Source organism: Solanum verrucosum, unplaced genomic scaffold (assembly GCF_900185275.1).
Source record: "Solanum verrucosum unplaced genomic scaffold, falcon-dt-bn FXZP01000230.1, whole genome shotgun sequence".
Taxonomy (NCBI): Eukaryota; Viridiplantae; Streptophyta; class Magnoliopsida; order Solanales; family Solanaceae; genus Solanum; species Solanum verrucosum.
In genome coordinates, this window is record NW_026019954.1 from 121,929 (window position 1) to 145,291 (window position 23,363).

General features: G+C 33.4%; 3 protein-coding genes across 8 annotated transcripts; all 3 read left to right on the forward strand.

Moving 5' to 3' along the window:
- Positions 1–1,032: 1,032 nt before the first annotated feature.
- On the forward strand, positions 1,033–6,820 carry LOC125814091 (rhamnogalacturonate lyase B-like). Of its 2 annotated transcripts, XM_049493545.1 has the most exons (15): positions 1,033–1,077; positions 2,275–2,396; positions 2,746–2,796; positions 2,897–3,016; positions 3,132–3,251; positions 3,662–3,803; positions 4,215–4,385; positions 4,509–4,664; positions 4,748–4,854; positions 4,943–5,033; positions 5,306–5,447; positions 5,524–5,680; positions 5,816–5,932; positions 6,069–6,195; positions 6,558–6,820. In XM_049493545.1, exons 1-15 carry the CDS (start codon positions 1,036–1,038, stop codon positions 6,792–6,794), a joined length of 1,902 nt encoding a protein of 633 aa, XP_049349502.1. In that variant the 5' UTR covers positions 1,033–1,035; the 3' UTR covers positions 6,795–6,820. The 2 variants fall into 2 exon arrangements, with proteins under 2 accessions (XP_049349502.1, XP_049349503.1); XM_049493546.1 differs by lacking the exon at positions 1,033–1,077 and having other exon boundaries at positions 2,281–2,399; positions 2,740–2,796.
- On the forward strand, positions 2,894–13,856 carry LOC125814087 (probable rhamnogalacturonate lyase B). Of its 5 annotated transcripts, XM_049493540.1 has the most exons (16): positions 9,098–9,182; positions 9,290–9,361; positions 9,913–10,034; positions 10,133–10,192; positions 10,296–10,415; positions 10,529–10,648; positions 10,962–11,043; positions 11,411–11,581; positions 11,813–11,968; positions 12,086–12,192; positions 12,498–12,588; positions 12,682–12,823; positions 12,908–13,064; positions 13,145–13,261; positions 13,364–13,490; positions 13,592–13,856. In XM_049493540.1, exons 2-16 carry the CDS (start codon positions 9,317–9,319, stop codon positions 13,835–13,837), a joined length of 1,863 nt encoding a protein of 620 aa, XP_049349497.1. In that variant the 5' UTR covers positions 9,098–9,182; positions 9,290–9,316; the 3' UTR covers positions 13,838–13,856. The 5 variants fall into 5 exon arrangements, with proteins under 5 accessions (XP_049349498.1, XP_049349497.1, XP_049349495.1 ...); XM_049493538.1 differs by having other exon boundaries at positions 10,902–11,043; positions 12,682–13,064; XM_049493539.1 differs by lacking the exon at positions 9,098–9,182 and having other exon boundaries at positions 10,902–11,043.
- A 2,290-nt stretch (positions 13,857–16,146) lies between these two features.
- Positions 16,147–21,820, forward strand: LOC125814088 (probable rhamnogalacturonate lyase B). The gene is made up of 15 exons (XM_049493543.1): positions 16,147–16,304; positions 16,962–17,083; positions 17,695–17,754; positions 17,855–17,974; positions 18,092–18,211; positions 18,369–18,510; positions 18,616–18,786; positions 18,870–19,025; positions 19,115–19,221; positions 19,369–19,459; positions 19,630–19,771; positions 19,858–20,017; positions 20,289–20,405; positions 20,728–20,854; positions 21,342–21,820. The coding sequence occupies exons 1-15, from the start codon at positions 16,239–16,241 to the stop codon at positions 21,591–21,593; spliced, it is 1,953 nt and encodes a 650-aa protein (XP_049349500.1). The 5' UTR covers positions 16,147–16,238; the 3' UTR covers positions 21,594–21,820.
- The last annotated feature ends 1,543 nt before the right edge of the window (positions 21,821–23,363 follow it).

Genomic DNA, 23,363 nt, shown 5'->3' on the forward strand with positions numbered 1-23,363 from the left:
TAACCAAGTGGTGAAATACGGTACGAATTGAAAATCCAGTTAATTTCACTACACCCAAAATGATCTTTAGCAGTAATTAATTAACGACAATAGCTCAATTGTCGCTAAATATGTATTTTTAGTGGTAATTAGCACTCTTTATATATGTTCCTAAAGCCTTTAGCGACATTGAATCTAATGACACTTAACTAATGTTGGTGAAAACTTTAGCCTTCTTTAATAATTTGTCTATTAATTACCGCTAAAATATGTTTTTGTTGTAGTGTTTAGACATCATAATGGTTGTTTTGTACGCTTCTCTAGAGTCGAACAAAATAACATCTAATACTTTATACATGTTGTTAGCCATTTTGAGATGGACTTGTAATATACAATAAGTCTATCTATTTTGGGATCAATGGAGCTTGGGATAAGACACAAGCGTCTCAGTAATCTCCTTAGGATGAATTTAAGATATTTGAGTATGTAGCACTTCAATCCATGACACGTATTGTTTGTGTCGATCTAATAGACTTTATGGATTTATTCCTTTAGCTACGTCATTATTGAGTTAAAAAACGTATATAATATGTGAAGTTGTATTATCTTGTAAAACTTTTCACTTTTTTCCTACAATCATGTGATATTGTCTGAGATGTCAATGTGCACCTCTTCATCAGAAGCTTGTTAGCCTAGAAACTTATCAAATTATATATTTTATAACCTGACTATTTACCCCTAAATTAATAAATGAGAATAGCAATTGAATTTGTTGATGTCTAATTATACCAAACTAGTGATATACAATTTGGTGACATAAACTGAACTTTGCTTTCTTGTTTTAAAAAACAAAAATTCAACAAAAGTACTTACTGATTAAAAACGGGTGTATATTAATACCTTACATGCTTGCACTTTGCTCAACTACAAGAAGATGTAAACAATCTCTCTCTCTCTTTTTATTTATTTTTTATGTCATACTTTTTGGACTTATCATACCTTAAGAAATTTCATTTATGCAGTAGATAAGACGACATTCATAAAACAAGATCAATTATGGCACAAGGAGTACAGCTTCACCTTCAGGAAGATCGTCATGTAATCATCTATTCATAAATTAGGTGTTTGGCCATGATATTTTTCACTTTTTTTTTAAGAGTTCACGTTTGACCATAAAATTACTGATTAAGTTGAATTCCAAAATTTTCAAGATTTTGGAAAACAACAAAAAAGGTATTTTCATTTTTTTTCACTTCAAATTACTCACGAAAAGTTAAAAATGATTTCAATTTGTATTCATGGTCAAACACATTAGTCCCTCCATTCTATTTTATGTGGCATTGTTTGACTTGACATGGTGTTTAAGAAAAGAAATGAAGACTTTTAAAATTTGTGGTCTAAAACAATCCTTAGATATTTATGTGGATGTAAATCATTTCATTAAAGGTAAGTGATAATTTTAAAGTTAAATTATTTCTAATTATATTAAGCTACAGTTGTTCTAGAATTGACTAAAAAGAAAGAGTGTCACATGCATAGGAGGGAGGGAGTACTTGTTTTGTAGAATATATGTTTTTCTTTCATTTGACTATATGTGCTTAACAGATTACAGAGCTAAGATTTGAAGCTTATGAATTTTGTATTTTAATCTTTTTTAAGTATATATTGGGTTCTAAATTACTTCCTCCGTCCACAATTAATTGTCATGGTTTCCTTTTTTAGAGTCAAACAATAAGAACTTTGACCAACATTTTACGATGTATATTTTCATCATATTGATATGCAAAAAATTGCAACTTATAGTACTTTTCGTATAGTTTTTGAATATCTAATTTTTTTTAAAAAAATATCGAATTAACGTAATCTAATTTAACTTTAAAAATTAGTCAAATTGACTTTCGAAAAGCGCAACATGACAAATAAAAGTGGACAGAGGGAGTAATAATTTATACATATTCAAATTATTTTAAAGATAAATACAGAATTCGGACCAAAGCATATTACTTGTACTTGAAAAAGAAAGTTAATTTCTAGATTAATGTGTTCATGGTATAGGATCAAAGCTGTTTGTTCCTTAATCAATACAGAGCATGTAGCTTAAAATGTAGCTATTTGTTCTTTTATAATGAAGTATAGTTAAGTTCTGTTGAAGTGCTGCGCATAGAAATAGGCTTCGTAGTGCACGATCTGGATTTAGTCGGGCTTTAATGTGAGTACCAGACAACATGTGGGAAACCCCAAAAAAAAAAAGTATAGTTAAGTTGTACTAGTTAATAGGTATTTAAAAAATTCCAGGTGGTGATGGACAATGGTATTCTCCAAGTGACATTATCAGTACCAGATGGCATTGTAACCGGAATCAGATACAATGGCGTCGACAATTTGCTTGAGGTTCTTAATGATGAAACAGACAGAGGGTAACTTCATCTGCCATTTCTTTAGCTCAAGTTCACTATAATCACAGTCGGATCCAGAATTTTGAGTTTAACGATTTTGAATTATAGAAATAAAAAACGTTTACTGGATTGTGAATAAATATGTATTCATATTAAGTGTATTTATCAAATGAAAATATAAACTTTTGACTTGTTCCTGCAACTAGAACTCTAGCTCTGCCCTGACTGTAATGAAATAAAATAGCCACTATAAGTCACATATTTATGAAGAAGAAAAAAGGAATCAGATACTTAAAAATCCTTTTTTTCATGAAAATGAATCAACTAATTTCTATTTGTGAATATGAAAATGTGTAATGGTTTTCTCTAGATACTGGGACGTTGTCTGGAGCTCGACAGGAACAACAGGAAAATTTGACAGGTATATATAAATATATAGACAAAGAAACTCAAACAAAAAACTATTTTGTCAAAACCAAAAGTGTTATGAGCAATAAAACTGTGTCACTTATATAATGTAGCCTCATATGCACAACCTATAAGGTCATATTGCAAACAAATGATCAAATAGAGCTGTCCTTCTCAAGGGAATGGGACGTGTCGCTTCAGAACAAACTTATTCCCCTGAACATAGACAAGAGGTTTTTTTTCTCCGTTTGTTTTCTTTTCGTTCTTTAAATATTTCTGGTTGTACTTTTTGATTAGTAGATGGATTTGAGATGATACTTGATGACTAACCAGAAGTATGATATTCAGGTTTATAATGCTTAAAGGTTCCTCAGGATTCTATTCTTATGCAATTTATGAACATTTAAAGGGATGGCCTGGTTTCAACCTTGACGAGAATAGGATTGCATTCAAGCTCAGAAAAGACAAGTAAATACTCACTTTCTCTTCATCCATCTATTTTTATCCAGTTGTTGTAACGACTGGTGAAGGGCATGATTTTCACCAAGGACCGGGATTCAACATCTATATATATAATTTAATCTTATATATACAGTGTGGCTTGCCTGAGAAGGAGGTTCAAATGAACCCCCTACCACCCTCTAGGCTCTAGCTCCGCCCCTGGTCATGACAAGGAATGTATGTCTATAGACCTATTTGCTAACATTTCGTGATGGCATATTCTTTTATAGTCATACTTATGAAATGATAAATATACAATATAAACGATTAACTGTTTGTATACATCAAAGACACATTGTGAATCTCTTATGTAGATCTTCATTGGCAACATTTAAGAGGGATGTTCTATTGCCTAATCTTGAACACCGGTCGACCAGGTTTCATTACATGGCCATGGCAGATAACAGGCAGAGATATATGCCTTCACCTGATGACAGGTTACCACATAGAGGAAAACCACTTGCTTATCCAGAAGCAGTCCTACTTGTCAATCCCCTTGAGCCTGAGTTCAAAGGCGAGGTGACTATTTTCTTATGGCATTTATTGAGATATAATTCAACTATGTAATTAAAAGTAAGTTCTCTCTAACAACGTTAGCTTTAGATCCGATGGTTACATGCTTTGACATGTATCAGAGCATGCAGAGGTCATAAATTCTTATGTCAAACTCTCCACCACCCATGAAAAAGAAAAAAATATTTTAACATATTGTTTGGCGCATGAAAAAAGAATCAGCTCCACAGATGAAGAGGGGTGTTGAGATATGATCTAATTAAGTAACTAAAAGTGTGCTCGCGCGGCATAAGTTTGTTACTTCTCTTTACTTGTGCGAAGAAGCAATATTTCTAGTTGTCAATTTCATAAAGACTCAAGAACTATTAGACTGCTATCGCGAAATGGTTTGTGCTTTGATTCATCCCGTGCATACAGGTCGATGATAAATACCAGTACTCGTGTGATAATAAAGACAACAAGGTCCACGGCTGGATATCTATGAATCCACCTGTGGGATTCTGGCAAATTACTCCGAGTGATGAATTCCGATCTGGTGGACCTGTCAAACAGAACCTTACATCCCATGTTGGTCCAACTACTCTAGCTGTAAGAGCTTTCTTCTAACTCATTACTTTTACCATGAACATTTTCAACAAGATGAATAAATTCACAACAATAGGATACTTTTCCGCGGTTATACATTTAAAAGGTGAAATGTGATATTCTCAGATGTTTATAAGCTCTCATTACGCTGGGGATGATCTAATACCAAAGTTTGCTCAAGGCGAAGCCTGGAAGAAAGTTTTTGGCCCCGTGTTTATATACGTTAATTCTGTTAAGCAAGGAGGACATCCTATTGCTCTATGGCATGATGCCAAGATACAGGTTTAGCAGTGAAAGGGTTTGAAATTTACTCCGGATTTTGTATATGCATGATGCCAAAGTGCTTATATCGGCTACTGATGCAGATGCAACATGAAGTTCAAAGCTGGCCTTACAGTTTTCCAGCATCAGAAGATTTTCCATCAGCAAATCAAAGAGGCAATGCTAGTGGTAGACTTTTGGTACAAGACAAGTAAGGACATAACATAGTTTTCTTGAAAATATGTATTCAAACAAAAAGTAAATATGATTTTCTATGGATTTTTAACTACTTTTGATAGGTACAAGAGTCATGGTCATATACCAGCAAATGGCGCTTATGTTGGGCTTGCTCAACCAGGAGAAGCTGGTTCATGGCAAAGAGAATGCAAGGTCTTTTTTCTAACCTAAATATCTATCAACAAATTAAACATGTTCCCAAAATGTTTGCAAAAAACAAGCAAGATGACTTCTAGCATATCGGTCCTGAATGATGACGATGATTGTAGATCTAGATGTGAACTTGATATTACGATCCAATGACAAGCAGAGAAATCCCCTCCTAAAGTTGAATGCTCTGTTTGACATTGCATTTCAGTATAAATGATTTACTTAACTCAAAAATTTGAAAGGTAAAACTGAAGGCTTAGTGTTTTCTGTTTCAGGGCTACCAATTTTGGGCTAAAACAGACAACAATGGAAACTTCTCTATAAAAAATATATGTCGCGGTCACTACAATCTTTACGCATGGGTCCCTGGATTCATTGGGGACTATGTATATAAGAACCTCATTTCTATAACTCCAGGTCTTGACTCCAATTCAACTCCTATTCTTCAAACAAAAACTCTGAATCTCATGGATCGCGTGATACATGCAAACAGGTAGTAGAATTAATGTGCACGATATCGTATATCAGCCTCCAAGAAATGGCCCCACATTATGGGAAATAGGGATTCCTGATCGTACTGCTGCAGAGTTTTTTGTTCCTGACCCTAACCCGAAATTCATCAATAAGCTTTTCATCAATCATCCTGACAGGTTATTAACCTACCTTTATGTATTGGCCTTACTTGTTATTTCCTCTAGAGTTGAACACAGAATGATAAATTAACTCCACATAGTTAATACAATTCCATTCTCTTTCTCTAATGTCATCAGATCTTTAATTGGCAGGTTTAGGCAATACGGATTGTGGGATAGGTACTCCGAGTTACATCCAACCGATGACCTTGAGTATGTAATTGGAAAAAGTGACTATAGAAAAGACTGGTTTTTTGTTCAGGTTCCAAGGTAATCTAATCAGCAATCTGATGAGTTGAAAACTGAAATGCTATATTAAATTCCTCGTTTCAAATTACAATGTTTCAAAAAAGTGTGATCATATAAATTGGGAAGCAGAACTAAGCAGAAACCATCTTATGTGTAGGAGTAACAATGATGGCACGTATCAAGGAACGACATGGAGAATCATATTCAAACTTGATTCAGTCAATCAAAGTGGAATGTATAAATTGCGCATTGCAATTGCATCTGCATCTTTAGCTGAAGTGCAGGTACACTGATCCCTATTTATGTAAACTGCAATTTGCAATTTGTAGTCAATTACTCCCTCCATTTCACTATGTGTTTTAGTTTGATTGGACATAAAGTTTAACAAAAGTTATGTAAAGACTTTTGACTCCTTGTGATCTTAAGGTAAATATGTGTGTAACGTACATATTGTGGTCTTAAACATGTCACTTGGGATGTTGAAGTTAAAGAGTTACTAAATATAGAAAGAAATGTTCTCTTTGCAACAAGCTTAAAAGGAAAGCACGTACGAGTTATGACTGAAGTATCAAATACTTTCTAAATGACTGAAAACAGAATTAGAGTTCACACCAGAAAGTCCCTTACTATATTCTTGTATTTGCAGGTTCGGGTGAATAATCCGAGCACAAACCAGCCTCTATTTACAACCGGATTGATTGGAAATGACAGCTCAATTGCTAGGCATGGAATTCATGGATTATACTGGCTGTACAATATAGACATACATGGGAATCTGTTAATGACAGGGGACAACACCATATACTTAGGCCAACCAAGACGCCAAAGTCCTTTCCATGGGATTATGTATGACTATATTCGTCTCGAAGCACCACCAAACTAAGCAAATAATAGTATAATTCTAACACTCTATTTGGTTGTATTGCATATTGTATTGTATTATTTTGAATGAATATAATGTTTGAATAGATTGTATCATATTGAAATCAACTCTCACAATATTGAGGATGTAACTAATTACATGTCACACCACAACCAATGATATGTATTGTTTGTTTTTGCCTAACAAACCTTATAAATTTGTCTTTTAAGCTACATTATCATTGAGTTCAAAAATGCATGTAACGTGTAAAGTTGTATCATATCTTGTAAAGTTTTTCACTTTTCTCCTACAATCATGTGATATTGCATTGCCTAAGGTGTCAATGTGCACCCCTTCATCATAAGCTTGTCAGCCTAGAAACTTGTCTAACTCTTATCTTTAACCCGACTGTTTACTCCTAAATTTGTGACTTAGAATAACAATTGAACTTGTTGATGTGGTTCACGGACACGAAATTGAGATGACCAAACAATGGGATTTGTTTTGACCGGCCGGCCACTAGGATGTTCTCAATATTACATCTCCGAGGCCAAGCACATGACTCAGATTTTTCAAGAAAACATTTTTCTTCATACCAAACACACCTTATAGGTCTCGTCCTTCGGGTGACGGGAGCTACGAGCCATGTATGTTGAGATCAATATCATCTTTATGGCCTAACCCATCGGTGGCCCCTTGAAGTTGGCACAAAGTTTCAATTAGACATCTCAACTGGACGATGTTTATTTTAGACACCTCATGTATGGTACCGCTATATCATTTTGACACTCTTTTTCCAATCAACAAAAATATATGAAGTGTGTGTGTTACACTCGCAAATGACGTGTAAAGTGACAAATTAAACGATGACATTTGTCATTTGTGTCAAAAACAATTCTTAAACAATAAATTTTGAGTAAAAATAAAAAGTAACCAATGAATATTGACATATGGATTTTTGCCCAAATAATTTTAAAAAAAAATTTAGCCAATAAAATTCCCTCACCCACCCCCATAGTCTTCTTCTCCAAACACCCCAGTCCATTTGCAGAAATACTCCCACCCATTTTCCAGAAATATATGCACACACCCCGTTCTCCTGCCCCCCAAGGCGATTTTCTTCTCCAAATACTTGCAAAAACATGAGAAACATGCCAACCTACACACTGCTCCTTTATTAGTGTTTTTTTAAAATATCTTTTTGTCTCTTTTTTCCCCTAATTAGCAGATTCACAAAAATAAAAATAAAAATTACTTCTATGTAAATATTCAATCCTTTTGGGAAAGATTCTCATAAATTAATTTACTAAGTAAATCTTGAAATGGTACATTTCTAAATTTCTAAAACAATTTCCATCATTTTTCAATTGTTTATGGTAACTATTTTGATTCACCATAGTTGGCTGTTTAAGTTTCAGAAATGGTGACTGAAAATGGGAAAGAAGAAGAGATAAAATGAAATTTTGTATCAAATTTAAGGGGCTACCGATGGGTTAGGCCCATCTTTATTGAGTCACGTTTGATCTTTCTTCAATTTCAACGTGTTATCATTTTTTGACTTGAAATTCACTTTTTTTTTTCCATTGGGCAAGTAATTTAACTACTACTCTAAAATTCCCATCAGTGTCCCACATATAAGTAGTGATTTCATGATCAGTTGGCACTTGGCACACTCCCCCTTGTCCATTCTTACACGCCAAAAGAAATATATGAGTTATTGTACCAAACCAGTGTTGACGAGTAAGCTAAGTTTTCGATCGAACACGCGATGTGAAGTCATGATTTGAGATCATGATTTTAAATCCTAAATAGTCCAAAAAAAAATATGATTTGGGATTTTTAATCATGATTTAAAAAAAAAAATTAAATGTAAAACTTGACCATGTGTTCAAATTTTGTTAAAAAAAAAAAAAACTCATACTTCGCGTGAAGAGATTGTTCGTATCATCTGATAGGATTATTTTTAAGAATAACTAGTTATTACTGCTATTGACTAGTAAATCTTTATAAAATTATGTGTATTTTAAAGTTTGTAATCACAAATATTTATTTATAAGAGAAACATCGAGAGATGTGATGTATCAATGCAGCGCCTTAGGATATTATGATATATTATTTATGAGTTATGATTTGCTTATTTAGTAAGATTGTATAAGAATTTAGAAAATTTTGATTGTTTTCACAATTTATGGGGCTTTATATTTATGAAGGAAAAAAAATACAATTTAAAAGATTCAAATTATTTATCCAAACAAAATTTCAAATCATAATTTCAAATAATGATTTTATATCACATATTCAAACTTTGTTTTCTTTTTACTTAATTATTACCTTTCAAGGGAAGTGTGAATCAAACATATGCATATTAATACCTTACATTATTCTGCTTCTGCCAAACTGCAAGAAGAGGTCAAATAATATTTCTTTCTTTTTTATTCTTTTTTTATGTCATATTTTAGGATTTCAATTTCTTGGGGAATAAAATGAAAATTTTATTATTTTTTTCATTTTTGCAGTATTGAATTAAGAAGAAGCTAAGATTAATGACTGCTCCAGGAGTACATCTACATCTTCCCGATGATCACCATGTAATTTATTCGTCACTATATCATTTTGAAGAAATATTTTTTTCTCATGTATAACTATGTCCGAGTTAATTTCACATATGATCACTATAACTACGTCCGAGTTAATTTCACATATGATCACTATAACTATGTCCGAGTTAATTTCACATATGATCACTAAACTTACTCTTTTTAACATTAAGGCCATAAAACTATATTTTTTGAACACTAAAATCACAAAACTAGTTATGTAACAACTACTACCGGAAACAGTTTTTTTTTTTTCAAATTTATGCTACAAACATGATTTTCCCACTATATTTCCATCGAACCAGCTCATTGGAAAAATGCAGGTGGAAAATATATTTTCACTGAAATACTGCGAATAGTTATTGGGCATTTATCTTTCCTCAATCAAAATATCTATGAGAGTAGCCTGTGAACATTTTTCAGTGAAAAATTTCAATGGAAAATAGTGATGTTTTTGTAGGGAGTAAAGTTACTAAACTATGTTACTTGCACAATAATAAAAAACACTACAAAGTTGGATTTTTTATGATAAAATTCTTCAGGTGGTGATGGACAATGGCATTCTCCAAGTGACTTTATCAGTACCAGATGGCATTGTAACTGGAATTACATACAATGGCGTTGATAATTTGCTTGAGGTTCTAAATGATGAAACAAACAGAGGGTAAGTAACTCATATTTAACTTCCCTTGTGGAAAATGAATCAAGTAAGTTCTCCTTTTTGATGAATGTAACAATGTGTAAATGTAATGCTTTCTCTAGATATTGGGACGTTGTTTGGAGTTCGACAGGAACTACAGGGACTACTGGAACATTTGAAAGGTCATACCTCGTATATATAGACAAAGAATCTCAAACAATAAACTTATTTTGTAAAATAAAAAGTGTTTTGAAGAAATAAAATTGTGTCACTTATATAATGTAGGCTCATATGCACAACATATAAGGTCATATTGGAAACAGATGATCAAATAGAGTTGTCCTTCTCAAGGACATGGGATGTGTCGCTTCAGGACGAGATTATTCCCCTGAACATAGACAAAAGGTTGTTTTTTTTCTTAGTTTTCTTTTCGTTGTTTAAACATCTGGTTGCATTTTTTTGAATAGTAAATGGATTTGAGATGATACTTGATGACTAATTAGATTGATGATGTACAGGTTTATAATGCTTAAAGGTTCCTCGGGGTTCTATTCTTATGCAATTTATGAACATTTAGAGGGATGGCCTGATTTCAACCTTGATGAAACTAGGATTGCATTCAAGCTCAGAAAAGACAAGTAAATATTCGCTTTGTCTTCATACTCACAGACACATTGTCGATCCCAACTTGTTTGGGACTGAGACGTAGTTGTTGTATGTTGAGAATACAATTAAATGATTAAAGTGTGCTCTCTTTAACAACTCAAGTTTTTAGATGAGATGGTCACACACTTCATCATTGTATACATCACAGACGCATTGTCAAATCTCTTAATTATATCTTCGTTGACTACAAGGATGTTTAACTGTCTAATCTTGAACGTCAACCAGGTTTCATTACATGGCAATGGAAGATAACAGGCAGAGATACATGCCCTTACCTGATGACAGGTTACCGGATAGAGGGCAACCACTTGCTTATCCAGAAGCAGTCCTGCTTGTCAATCCCATCGAGCCTGAGTTCAAAGGCGAGGTACCTTGTTTCTTCTGTCATTTGTAGAGATATATTTTAATCAAGAAATTACAAACATGTTCTCTCTAACGGCATAAGTTTTGGATGAGATGATACACAATTCAACATGGTATCAGAGCATACACTAGTCATATATTCATATATCAATCTCTCCGTCCAAAAAATATATATATTCTAACATGCTTGGCTCATGACAAAAAGAATCAACTCTGCACGAGAGGATGTGGCATTGAGATATAATATAATTAAGTAATTAAAAATGTGCTCTCGTCTTAAGTTTGTTAGTACTTCTTTTTACTCGTTGCAAAGAGGCAATATTGTCCAATTAATCAATTTCATAAGGTTTCTTGATTGATAATGCTATCAGGTTGATGACAAGTATCAGTACTCATGTGAGGACAAAGATCTCAAGGTCCATGGATGGATTTGTATGGATCCATCACTAGGATTCTGGATAATTATTCCCAGTGACGAATTTCGATCTGGAGGACCCCTTAAACAAAACCTCACATCTCATGTTGGTCCAACTGCTCTTTCTGTAAGTAACATAATCACAAGCCTTTAACACATTTTCTTGTCTTTCTTGATTGTGTCAAGAGATGTTATTTTGCATGCAGGGGCGGAGCTGGAAACTAATATATTAGTATTAAGAAATTCGCTAAATATGTACAAAAATTGAATTCAGAACTCAATTACTAACACCTGATATCATTATTCTAGAATTTAAAATTCATAAAGTTTAAATCCCGACTCTCGCCTCTTTTTGCAGGTGTTTCTCAGTGCTCATTATGCAGGAGAAGATTTGGTTCCAAAGTTTAGACAAGGGGAGCCATGGAAAAAAGTCTTTGGACCAGTTTTTATATATCTGAATTCTGTCACTTCAGGGGAGGATCCTCTTACTCTCTGGGAGGATGCTAAAAAACAGGTATAATTAAGTAAAACAGATTATTTTTTTGTACAAAAAACTGAACATAAATGGTATCTTTGAGATTTTCTTTATATAAGGTAACATGATTATCTAAGCACTGAATGCAAAAACCAGATGCTGATGGAAGTTCAAAGCTGGCCTTTCAGTTTTCCAGCCTCTGAGGATTTTCCATCATCGTCTCAACGCGGTAATATTAGTGGAAGACTGTTAGTCCTAGACAGGTATTATTCGCTAATTTGCTCTAATGTTATCCAAGGGCAGAGATAGAAGGTTGCCTATGGGTTTGTCGAACCTAGTAACTTTAGTCCAAACACACTATCTGTATTAAAAATCCACTAAATATGTATAAAAAACAAAATTCAGAACCCAATTACTAATACCTGATATCGCTATTTTAGAATTTAGGACCTAAAAAGTTCAAATTCTGGCTCCGCCTCTGTTGTTGCCATAATTTCATTTTTCTTTTGGAGGATCCATTTACTCTATGGTCATTGGTTCTATTTATATTCTCGTTTGTTTTACTTAGATACTTGAAAGACGATAAGATATCTGCTTCTGGTGCATATGTTGGTTTAGCTCCACCAGGAGAAGCTGGTTCCTGGCAAAGAGAATGCAAGGTGATTCAGGAGAACATAAAAACTCAATCAGTACTCGAAAACTACTTAGAATTTGTTTTCTGTTCAACAATTTCAACCGTTGATGTTAATCAGGACTACCAATTCTGGACAAGAGCAGATGAGGAAGGCAATTACGTCATAAGTAATATACGAGCAGGCGACTATAACTTGTATGCATATGTCCCTGGATTCATTGGAGACTACAAGTACGATATCAAAATCACAATTACCTCAGGTACTAATTTTCCATTTTGGCAAGTAGACCATTATTTCAAACTTTTCGAGATTATGAGCCAAAAATTAACATGTTATAAATCAGGCTGCAGCATTGAGATGGATGATCTCGTCTTTGAACCCCCAAGAAATGGACCTACACTCTGGGAAATTGGCATTCCTGATCGTTCTGCTCGCGAGTTTTACATTCCTGATCCTGATCCAAAATATGTTAACAAACTCTTTATTAATCATCCTGATAGGTTAGCTTTCTCCTCCCTCATAAGTTTAATGTTTTTCTCTTCATCTCACCGTTGATCATCATCATCATCAACGTCCTCAGGTTTAGACAGTATGGGCTATGGGAGAGATACGCCGACTTGTATCCAAATGGGGATATAGTCTTTACAATTGGAGAGAGTGACTACAAAAAAGAATGGTTCTTTGTTCAAGTCACTAGGTAAAAAACAGCTAAATCACTAATTAGACCTAATATTCGATGTCTTCAATGAAATGAAACATGAATTTTCTTCCTTTTTTTCGTGTTTTTTGGGCATGTTAGGAAAACTGATGAGAAGACATATCAAGGAACAACATGGCAAATAAAGTTCAAACTCGACAATGTTGATCAAAATGAAATCTATACACTAAGATTGGCACTTGCATCAGCAGCTCAAGCTGAACTACAGGTACATATAGCACAATGTTAATTTCACATCATTTTTTTCTTATCACCATTAGAGTATTATCGAGTCAACGATACAAGAAATCATTGAAATGTAACTTGTAGGTTCGTGTCAATGATAATTCAAGCACGAATACTCCTCTATTTTCAAGTGGAGTGATAGGGAAGGATAATGCGATAGCAAGACATGGAATTCATGGACTCTACTGGCTGTTCAATGTGAATTTGCAGGGTACTATACTAATTGAAGGGGAAAATACTATATATTTGACACAAGCAAATGCAACTAGTCCTTTTCAAGGGATCATGTACGATTATATTCGTTTAGAAGGACCTCCTTCCCATGACTAAGGCAAATTGTTTGAGAATTCATTGTATAGATATTATATTATTTTTAACTTTTATAAAAGTTTAAGTAATATAGACCAACAAAGAACAGATTCGCGTAGATTCTCTATGCATGCATATCGATCCAAATGTTGGCATATAGTATGTACTAATTAATTTCTTTGAATGTTATCAACCAATGTTTATCATTTTCTTCTTCTTCTTTTGAATTTTGTGCATTGTTCCATATCAATTATTTTAAGGATTTTTGGCACATAGTATGTAACTCTCTAACATTCTTTCTTGTTATTTATTTTTTCTCTTCTACAGTATTTTTTTAATAAGGAAAAAGGCTGATTTCACCTTGGTTAAATTCCCAACTAAAAGCAATAGTAACCAAGCATTTGTTAGTCCATGATCAGAAAATTCAGAGGGAAAAGGAAAAAAATATGGTACATTTAACAACGTCAATATATGGAATTTAAATTCTTAAAAATAATAATTTAATAGTTTTGATTATAAAAATTGTTTGATTCCCTAAACGAAACTATCTTAGCTTGAATCCTTCTCAAAATAAGTAATATGCTAGTTGCTGCTTCTGCTCACTTTTTTGTTTTGGTGCAAAAATCGCTAATCACATAGTTGAGGTAACTCGCACTAGGCAAGTCCGATGTGACGAGCTCAATCAAGAAGGCAAATACCTTACTTTCGTTGGCAAGGGATTTCGAACTTGAAACCTTCAACATAGAAGTCTCAAGCCCAAACCACTGGGCCACCCCGAAGGGTACCTCAGTTCACTTTTTATCTATCTAGTATCCAAAAAATATTTTTTCATTTTTATTTTGTCACATTTAAAATAAAAAAGAATTACAGCATATTTTATTTTTAATATTGATTACTTATTTCTCAAATTATACTAATAAACCTAAGACTATAAATTAATTAATTAATACAAACATTATAATAAATATTCATATTAGATTAAATTAAATTATAAATTTTTCTTTGTTGTCTATAGGCTGTAGCATTCACGTGTCTTGTTCTTTTCTCTTTTTGGTATCTTCAAATATGTATTGGTAGAAGAGAGAATTGTATAATATTCACTATGTTTTGGCCCCTGCCTTCAAACAGAACTTTTGCACATTCCTTGCTGCGTCGAGAATGCTGCCAGAATGACAAAAGTTGATGTGATGTTGCTTTAAGATAGAGACAAGGAAATATTACACAAGGAAAGTAAAGGCTGGCATTTGGGAAGGCGATACAACAATAACATACTATAATTTCATTAAAAAATCTGAAAAAAATAATTATACCAAATCTAATTCATATATTTAGAAATCATAACGTATAAGGTATAATAAATGCATAATACATAAATATAGTTCTTAACTTGGCTTCAGCTGACAACTAAGTTTAAGTGTTTATTTGTGCACTATCAAAGTTAAAGGTCATAGTTGATTACTGTAATCAAATTAAGGATCATATTTATGCATTATGCCTATAATAATCTATGCATTTGGTTTGAAGTATTAGACAGTCTTGAGATTATTATCTCATCATTTATATCTAGATGGGATAAGTCATCACATATATATGTTGGAATAACTTATTATCCCGTCATTTATATCTTAGTGATGGGATAAGTCATTCATATGTATAATGGAATAACTTATTAATCTCGGGCTTTGTTTTGTGAGGCTTACTGTTAAATTAGGTTTTAGATCTAACTTGAACCCCAAAAGTTAGCTCAAAGAGAGAAGGATTGTTCATGCCTTCTGAGTTGTGATTGTCTAATTTGTCAAAGACACAATTGGCTTGTACATAGGAGTAGCTTTGGCGTAAAGACACTCAAACATGAACAAATTAAGGAAAGAAAACGAATCCTTTACTAGGAGTAGGGGAGGATGGTATATTTATACGTGTCAAATGAGCGAATTGGGTTAAATTTGAATAGGTCAAGATAATTTGAGCTTAATAAATTGACAGGTTACTAACCCTTGGAAAAATAACTAGGGCTGAAATAAATTAAAATGCAAATCAAAATTTAACCTGTCAATTTTTACTAAATATTTTAATAATTTCTCATGTTTCAATTTGGATTAGATATCAATTCAAACTTTGAGAGTCTAAAATGGGCTAACTAATAAATGAACGAGTCAATAATCAGCCCAAACTTTGATAGACTGAATTAAATAGGCTTAGCTAATAAATAGACGGGTCAATAATCCACTTAAACTTGGGCATAGGCAAGTTATGATTTCATTGGCTAATTTTGTCACCTATATATATATATATATATATATATATCTTCCTTATCCACCTAAAGAAATTCTAAGTTTCTTATACTCATTGAACTTATATATTTGTGCAGGTTTAGTTCAATATTAAAGAATCTTTCTAGCTTCTCCAAGTTCTGTTTTGCATAATGATTGTACCAAAGCGTTCACAAATATCAACTCCAGTTCTGCAGCTTCTTCAGCCAGAGGACCAAGTACAGTATATAATATTAATATATTATTATTTCTCATATAAATAGTGCAGTTATTTCTTTTCATTCATAATATTTAGGTTGGGAGGATAGACTATATATTACTTACTGTAAGGCTCATAAAGAGAGAAGAATTTTTGTCATTTTTAAAGCTCGAACCCAGGACATCTGAGTATATAAGAGTCATATTTGTTGGTTAATACAGTCAAAGGTTTTGGCGAAAGGTAATAAGTAGACATTCATCTTTAACTAGAAGTCTCAGCTTTAGCTCTTCTTTAACTAGAGGTGTCAGGTATGAGTCTCGTGGTAATGGAGTCGTCTTTGTTAAGGAGTGGTTTAGCCTCCAATATGAGACTTTTCAAATATGAATTCAGATTTAGTCCAACTCTAACATAAATATTAGACACCGAATGGAATAACCAAAAAAAAAAAAAAAAAACTTTGATTGTACTGGAAGTGTCAAAATTGACCCGTCCAACCCTTTTATGTTTGGATGGGTTAATTAGCTTAGCTCATCTTGACCCGCCCATTTTGACCTTCTTGTAGTACTTGTGTTTTTATCAGATAAGCCAAAACAAGGACTAAAATATGGTCTTTAATTCATTCAACACCTGAAGTTGCAACAAGTAGAGCCATTTTGATATGTTTTATTAAGTGCAGGTGGTAATAGATAATGGCATATTCCAACTCAGATTGACAAATCCAGGAGGAAAAATCATTGGAATTCAATATAATGGGATTGAAAATTTGTTGGAACTCAACAACCCAATCTTGAATGGAGGGTAAACTGCACGAATTCTACTTTTTTTGTTCCTTTTCGGTGTATGTTTGGTAGGATGAAAGTCATTTCTCATGAAAAATGTTTTCAAGTGTTTTGTTGGTGAGTACAAATGTTCGCCAAAGAAAACATATATTGTCTCAAACATTAATAATTATATTAGCAGATCTGAGAGTGTATCAACTTATGACAAGAGTTAATGGTCAAAAACACACTTAAACTATCTTCTTTTTTTTGAGAGTTTCATTCCTTAACTATCTGTTATTTCCTTTACGTACCAACCTAAACTATCATTACCTTTATATTAAACATACCTATGCTGAGTGGCCAAATATTGTTTTCACTTGATAACAGTCTTGTGTAGGTCAACTCAGCATCGAGGTGTGTTTTAATACAAAAAGAGTGATAATTCAGGTAGTAAATAGAACAATGGATAGTTGAAGTATGAAATTGCGAAAAAGTGATGGTTCAGGTGTGTTTTTGACCATTAACAATGTTACGTTAGTTGGAGAAAACTTAAAAGTAGAAAAAGATGTAAGTTAGCACTCTCTGTATATTGAGTTCATGTAGCGAGAAGTCACTTATTATTTTAGCTACTTTACAATTGATATGCAGGTTCTGGGACTTAAACTGGAGTGTACCTGGAACTTCTGGAACAAGAGGAAAATTTGATGAGTATAATATTTCCCCTTAAACCACAAAATAACCATGATCTAGTGATGCATATTACTTATCATAATTTCTATATCGGTGTTCATAATTAGCTATTATGCAGGATTGAATGTAATAGTTTTAAAGTTATAGTGGAAACTGAAGAACAGATAGAGCTCTCCTTTACAAGGACATGGGATCCTTCACTTCAGGGCGACCAATCCCCGTTAACCATAGACATAAGGTTCAAGTTTTTTTGTGTGTCTTTTTTTCATACACATGCATATATAATATATCTCATGTTTAAAGTAGAGTTTATTGTGGTCATTTCTTTAGCAGCACTGAGATATGGTAATTTCAGGTACATAATTCTTCGTGATTCGCCTGGTTTTTACTCTTATGCTATTTATGAACACAAAGAGAATATGCCAGCATTCAACCTCAACGAAACCAGGATAGCTTTCATGCTCAGCATCGAAAAGTACTATTTCTCCCTCTGTATAAAAACTTCTTTTTCAATCAAGAATTGGAACTTCTGAAAGCTTAATGTTGTTCTCTTACAAGACAAAAAAGTACTTGTTTCATCAACAAAACTGCTGAATTACTGATGAAGTGATGTACTTGTATCCAACTTTTAGGTTTCGGTACATGGCTATGGCAGATGATAGGCAAAGACTAATGCCCCTTCCTGAAGATCGGGTACCTCCAAGAGGGAAGGAATTGGCATATCCAGAAGCCGTCCAGCTAGTCGATCCTGTGGAGCCAGAATTTAAAGGAGAAGTATATATAACATTTTCTGTTGGCGTGAAAATGTGCTTCTTCTTTGATAAGTATAATCACTTAGTACTTAAGCCTCAGGATTTATGTTTTCCTTCCAATGAGTAGGTTGATGACAAGTATCAGTATTCATGTGAGAACAAAGATAACAAAGTCCATGGCTTCATTTGCTTAGATCCTCCTGTGGGATTCTGGCAAATTACGCCAAGCAATGAGTTCAGAACAGGTGGACCTATCAAACAAGATCTTACTTCTCATGTTAATCCAACAACTCTGGCTGTAAGTAGTTGATAACCTTTTGAGTTTCGACACATCAAACATTTAAAGTAATTTAAGTTTTATTGATCGAAATGGTTTTTTAGATGTTCATGAGCACTCATTATGGAGGCCAGGATTTCGTGACTCAATTTGGATCAGGCGAACAATGGAAGAAAGTTTTTGGACCTGTTTTTATATATCTCAATTCTGTAGCAGACAAGAATGATACACTTTCCCTATGGGATGACGCGAAAGAACGGGTATACCATCAAGGGATCAAAGCCTACTTTTGCACATATAATGATCTTCTCGTTAATTCATGTGTCCTTTTGTATATATGTTACTTTAGATGCACAAAGAAGTCGACTGCTGGCCTTATAGTTTCGCGAGTTCAGAAGATTTTCCAAAAGCTGACCAAAGAGGTGCCATCCGTGGTAGATTATTAGTCAATGACAGGTACAAATTCAAAAAGAAAAACTATTCTCCCTGGCTATTTCAAGATCAGTTGCTCAATTTAATCACGAAAAATGAAATAAATGAATTATTAGTACATGTTAACTTCATATGAAATTCAAGTTTTGTGGAATTTTGTATCGACAAAAGGTGTATAAGCAAGGAGTATTTGTCTGCAAATGGTGCTTTTGTGGGACTAGCTCCACCTGGAAATTCTGGATCATTTCAAAGAGAATGCAAGGTGAGATGCAAGTTTTTTGTTAACATAAGGTCATTATTTGGGGTTAAAAAATACTGCATGTCCTGTCGTAGATCATAATATATAGCTTACCGATAAGTACATTGTTTATGACATGGAATTAAATAAAAACAAGCGCGATAACAAAGTAAGTTACACTGTATTTTACTCAGGGCTACCAATTCTGGACGAACTCGGATGATGACGGCTATTTCTCAATCCAAAATGTTCGTACGGGAGACTATAACCTCTATGCTTGGGTACCTGGCTTCATTGGAGATTACAAATATGAAAAATCCATAGCAATTACTGCAGGTTCCAATCATTTCACATTTTCTAAAAGTCTTCATTCACTTCCAATTTTCAAATAATCCATTGTACCACATTACTTATGGCTTCAGCTTCTGATGTTGATATCGGTGAACTTATGTACGAGCCTCCGAGGAGTGGTCCTACATTGTGGGAAATCGGTATCCCTGATCGTTCTGCTGCAGAATTCTACGTTCCTGACCCTGATCCACAGTATATCAACAAACTTTACATAAACCAACCAGAAAACAGGTTAATCTTCTAGCTAGCCGCATTTTTAAAAGTTCTTAATAGAATCTTTTCTTCCTGATTAGAGTTTGCTGATTTAACTTTATGTATACTAATTGTATATGTCTATAAACAGGGGCGTACCTAGAGCTGTAGTTACTGATTCGGCCAAACTTTTGTATTTGTATTAAGAAATCCACTTAATATGTATAATAATTTACTCCAAAAATAGTAAGCTATCTTTTCTAGAATCTAGAACCGTAAACTCAACAATAGTCTCTCTTTTTTTTTCTAGGTTTAGACAGTACGGATTATGGGAGAGATATGCAGATTTATATCCAGATCAAGATTTGGTATTTACAGTTGGAAGTAGTGACTATAAAAAAGATTGGTTCTATGCTCAGGTGACAAGGTACACGTTTCGCGACCAACGTAGATTCATATAATATAAACTGAAACAGGAATTTAGAATAAATACATATTGGAATTAGTGTTTATTTTGGTTTCCCACCCGGTGTTCGGAGCAGGGCCCATTCGGGGGTGGTGCTCCCAACAGGATTTTCTCCATACCCAGGACTCAAACCTGAGACCTCTGGTTAAGGGTGAAGCACTCCCACCAGTGCACCACAACCCATGTTGGTCATATTGGAATTAGTTAATACTATAGTTATGCTGGAGCTCTTGAATGCAAGATTGATTTCCTTTTTTCGTTTCTTATTTTTGCATTTGAGCAGAAAAGCTGGTGATAAAGCATATAAACCTACAACATGGCAAATTAAATTCAATTTAGAAAGCATTGATCATAATGGAAGTTACACACTCCGTATTGCGCTCTCATCTGCAACTTCTTCTATATTGGAGGTATTCTGTTATGAAACATCGACCTTCTTCCCTTTGTTTTCTTTTAAGAAGCTTACATCACAATACCTTTGGACCATCTAGTTTACGAAATATGTACACAGTGTATAGATAGTGTATTCTTAATACTAATGTGTATTATATAATATACATATATGTACATATGTATACACAGCATATACAACTGACCGAGTGTATATGTAGTGTATACTTTGGCCATATTTGGTAAACTACATGGCCGAACCGTATATATATAACTATCCCTTCTCTTTTTGATAATCGTGGATTGTGGTGTATGAGTATTTGCTACCCCTCACCGACATAAATACCGTATAACTCTATCTAGTTATAAGTTTTGAACAGATGGGAAGAAATCACTTGAAATTTTTGTCTCGGTTGAGTCCTTCCCATTTCTCAATGAAAGAATTTTGGTAATTATTTAAGCAAATAACACTAATGACATAATCGTGTTATGTTACTCATGTCTCAGGTAAGGGTGAATGAGGAAGAAGCAAATCCACCACATTTCTCAAGTGGATTGATTGGAAGTGATAATACAATTGCCAGACATGGAGTCCATGGGCTGTATTGGTTGTTTAATGTGGAGGTAGCTGCAGGACAACTACTTCAAGGAGAGAATATCATATATCTCAAACAAGCACGGAGCGTCAGTGCTCTCAATGGGATTATGTATGACTATATTCGTCTGGAAACTCCTCCTCTTTCCGCCATGTATTATTAGTACTTTTAATGGCACAGTCAAGAACAGTTCTTGTGTGTTCAACTAAACAAATTGCTTTTGTTGTAAACTATGTATAAAATAAGATCATTCTCATTGTGAACCCATAGACTCTGGATCCTAATTTCGTCTCTAGGTACGGATGATTTACAGAAACGCACCCATTGCTGCTTGTGACTTTGTGTATTCATTGTTTCAAATATATATAGTAGAATGATATTTGAAGACTTAAAAATACAATCCAGAGCAGAGGTATCCAGTATTGTCATAGTAGAATAATTAGTAGTTTGAACACTTGATTAAAAAATGAGTTTAAGTATAATTAATAGTAACTAAGCAAAAGTAGAAAAGACATAGGTTGTGTTTGGTAGGAAGGAAAATATTTTCTTGGAATATAAGTGATTTTATTATTTATTTTCTGGTGTTTCGGTTAGTAAGAAGTAAATATTGTCACAAGAGCATTTAGGTATAATTGTTTACCCTAAAAATGGAACATTTATTTTATATGAGGTCAAGAGCACGTGTCTTAATCTAACTCTTTTTAGGTACATTTATTAACGGTTTGAATATTTATTGCTTATTAACATAAAGTGAATTGAATGATCATTTAAAGACAATAGAAGCATAAGGAATGTAGGCTGAATGGTTAAGTTAGTTTGCAAGCGTGTCCAGAGCTCTAGTCTCAATTCTGAGGGTATCCTCATATGAATATGTTAAAGAAAGCAGAAGTATACTTAGGCTCATGAAAATAGTGTGTTTTATTATATTGCTTGAAATAAAAAATGCTTTTACAAATGAAGAGTATAAACTAAAAATTAAATGTCTTCTTCTTTTTTCAATTTTAAATCTAGCACTACTGTTAATTTGAAAATATACATGTTTTATGATAATGGTTTTCTTATTAAAATTATTGTCTTTACATAGGGCGGATGAAATAAGAACGGATTAAATACATATATAGAGGCTAGTGTGGATGAAATAAGAATTAGGTATGTTCGATCGAATGCTTGACGATTATCCACAATGATTTAAATACATATAGAGATGTTAGTCTTTATTTATGTTTTGACAACTTTATGAAATCTCCACCTGTCATTGTTTTATTTAAAAATGATAATTGGATTGATTTGAGAGTCGCCACTTAATTTTTTAGAAAACTGATTTTTCAAAAGATTAAAAACAGAAATCTAATGAAAATATTAAAAGGGGTTCGGGGTTCATATTAGCATTCCGGGAAGGGTTTAAAAGCACCCGAAATGCCCGCTAACATACGGTTATCCGGTAATTAACTATTTGGCTAAACAATTTTAAATAAAAGCGTATTTTGTTTGAAGAAATAACGACTTAAGACTTGAACTTGTGTTTTAAAGGGGAAGGATGATGGAATAAAATATTAGTTAAATACTAGATATTGTAATGTCAAATACAATACTTGTTTGATTTTAAAGATATGGTTGTTTCGTCTTTTGGGGAATTGAGTTACGGAAAAATCTTAGAATTAACTAGCAAATAAACAAGGGAAAATTAGCAAAACAACAATATTTTTTTACATTGTTGCCAAGACAACTTTATACTGTACAATACTAGTCATATTGACAAAAAGATTATGAAATTCTTGTGCATATGAGGTTAATTCACAATTTGGCATACCTTACATTTTTACAAGCATATAAAAACATGCATTATGCCAACACTGGAATGTCAACAATAAACACGCAATCACAAAATCAACAATGGACATAACATACAAAAATAGTTTCAAAATAATTTAAT

What these genes read in the sequence shown, in the direction of transcription:
- LOC125814091 (XM_049493545.1), top strand. Translation starts at nt 1,036, where the DNA reads ATGGCACAAGGAGTACAGCTTCACCTTCAGGAAGATCGTCAT. An exon ending in CCCCTGAACATAGACAAGAG is followed by an intron (nt 3,017 to 3,131) that starts GTTTTTTTTCTC and finishes TATGATATTCAG; the next exon opens with GTTTATAATGCTTAAAGGTT. An exon ending in AGCCTGAGTTCAAAGGCGAG is followed by an intron (nt 3,804 to 4,214) that starts GTGACTATTTTC and finishes CCGTGCATACAG; the next exon opens with GTCGATGATAAATACCAGTA.
- LOC125814087 (XM_049493538.1), top strand. Translation starts at nt 9,317, where the DNA reads ATGACTGCTCCAGGAGTACATCTACATCTTCCCGATGATCACCAT. An exon ending in CCCCTGAACATAGACAAAAG is followed by an intron (nt 10,416 to 10,528) that starts GTTGTTTTTTTT and finishes GATGATGTACAG; the next exon opens with GTTTATAATGCTTAAAGGTT. An exon ending in AGACTGTTAGTCCTAGACAG is followed by an intron (nt 12,193 to 12,497) that starts GTATTATTCGCT and finishes TGTTTTACTTAG; the next exon opens with ATACTTGAAAGACGATAAGA.
- LOC125814088 (XM_049493543.1), top strand. Translation starts at nt 16,239, where the DNA reads ATGATTGTACCAAAGCGTTCACAAATATCAACTCCAGTTCTGCAGCTT. An exon ending in ACAAGAGGAAAATTTGATGA is followed by an intron (nt 17,755 to 17,854) that starts GTATAATATTTC and finishes GCTATTATGCAG; the next exon opens with GATTGAATGTAATAGTTTTA. An exon ending in AGATTATTAGTCAATGACAG is followed by an intron (nt 19,222 to 19,368) that starts GTACAAATTCAA and finishes TATCGACAAAAG; the next exon opens with GTGTATAAGCAAGGAGTATT.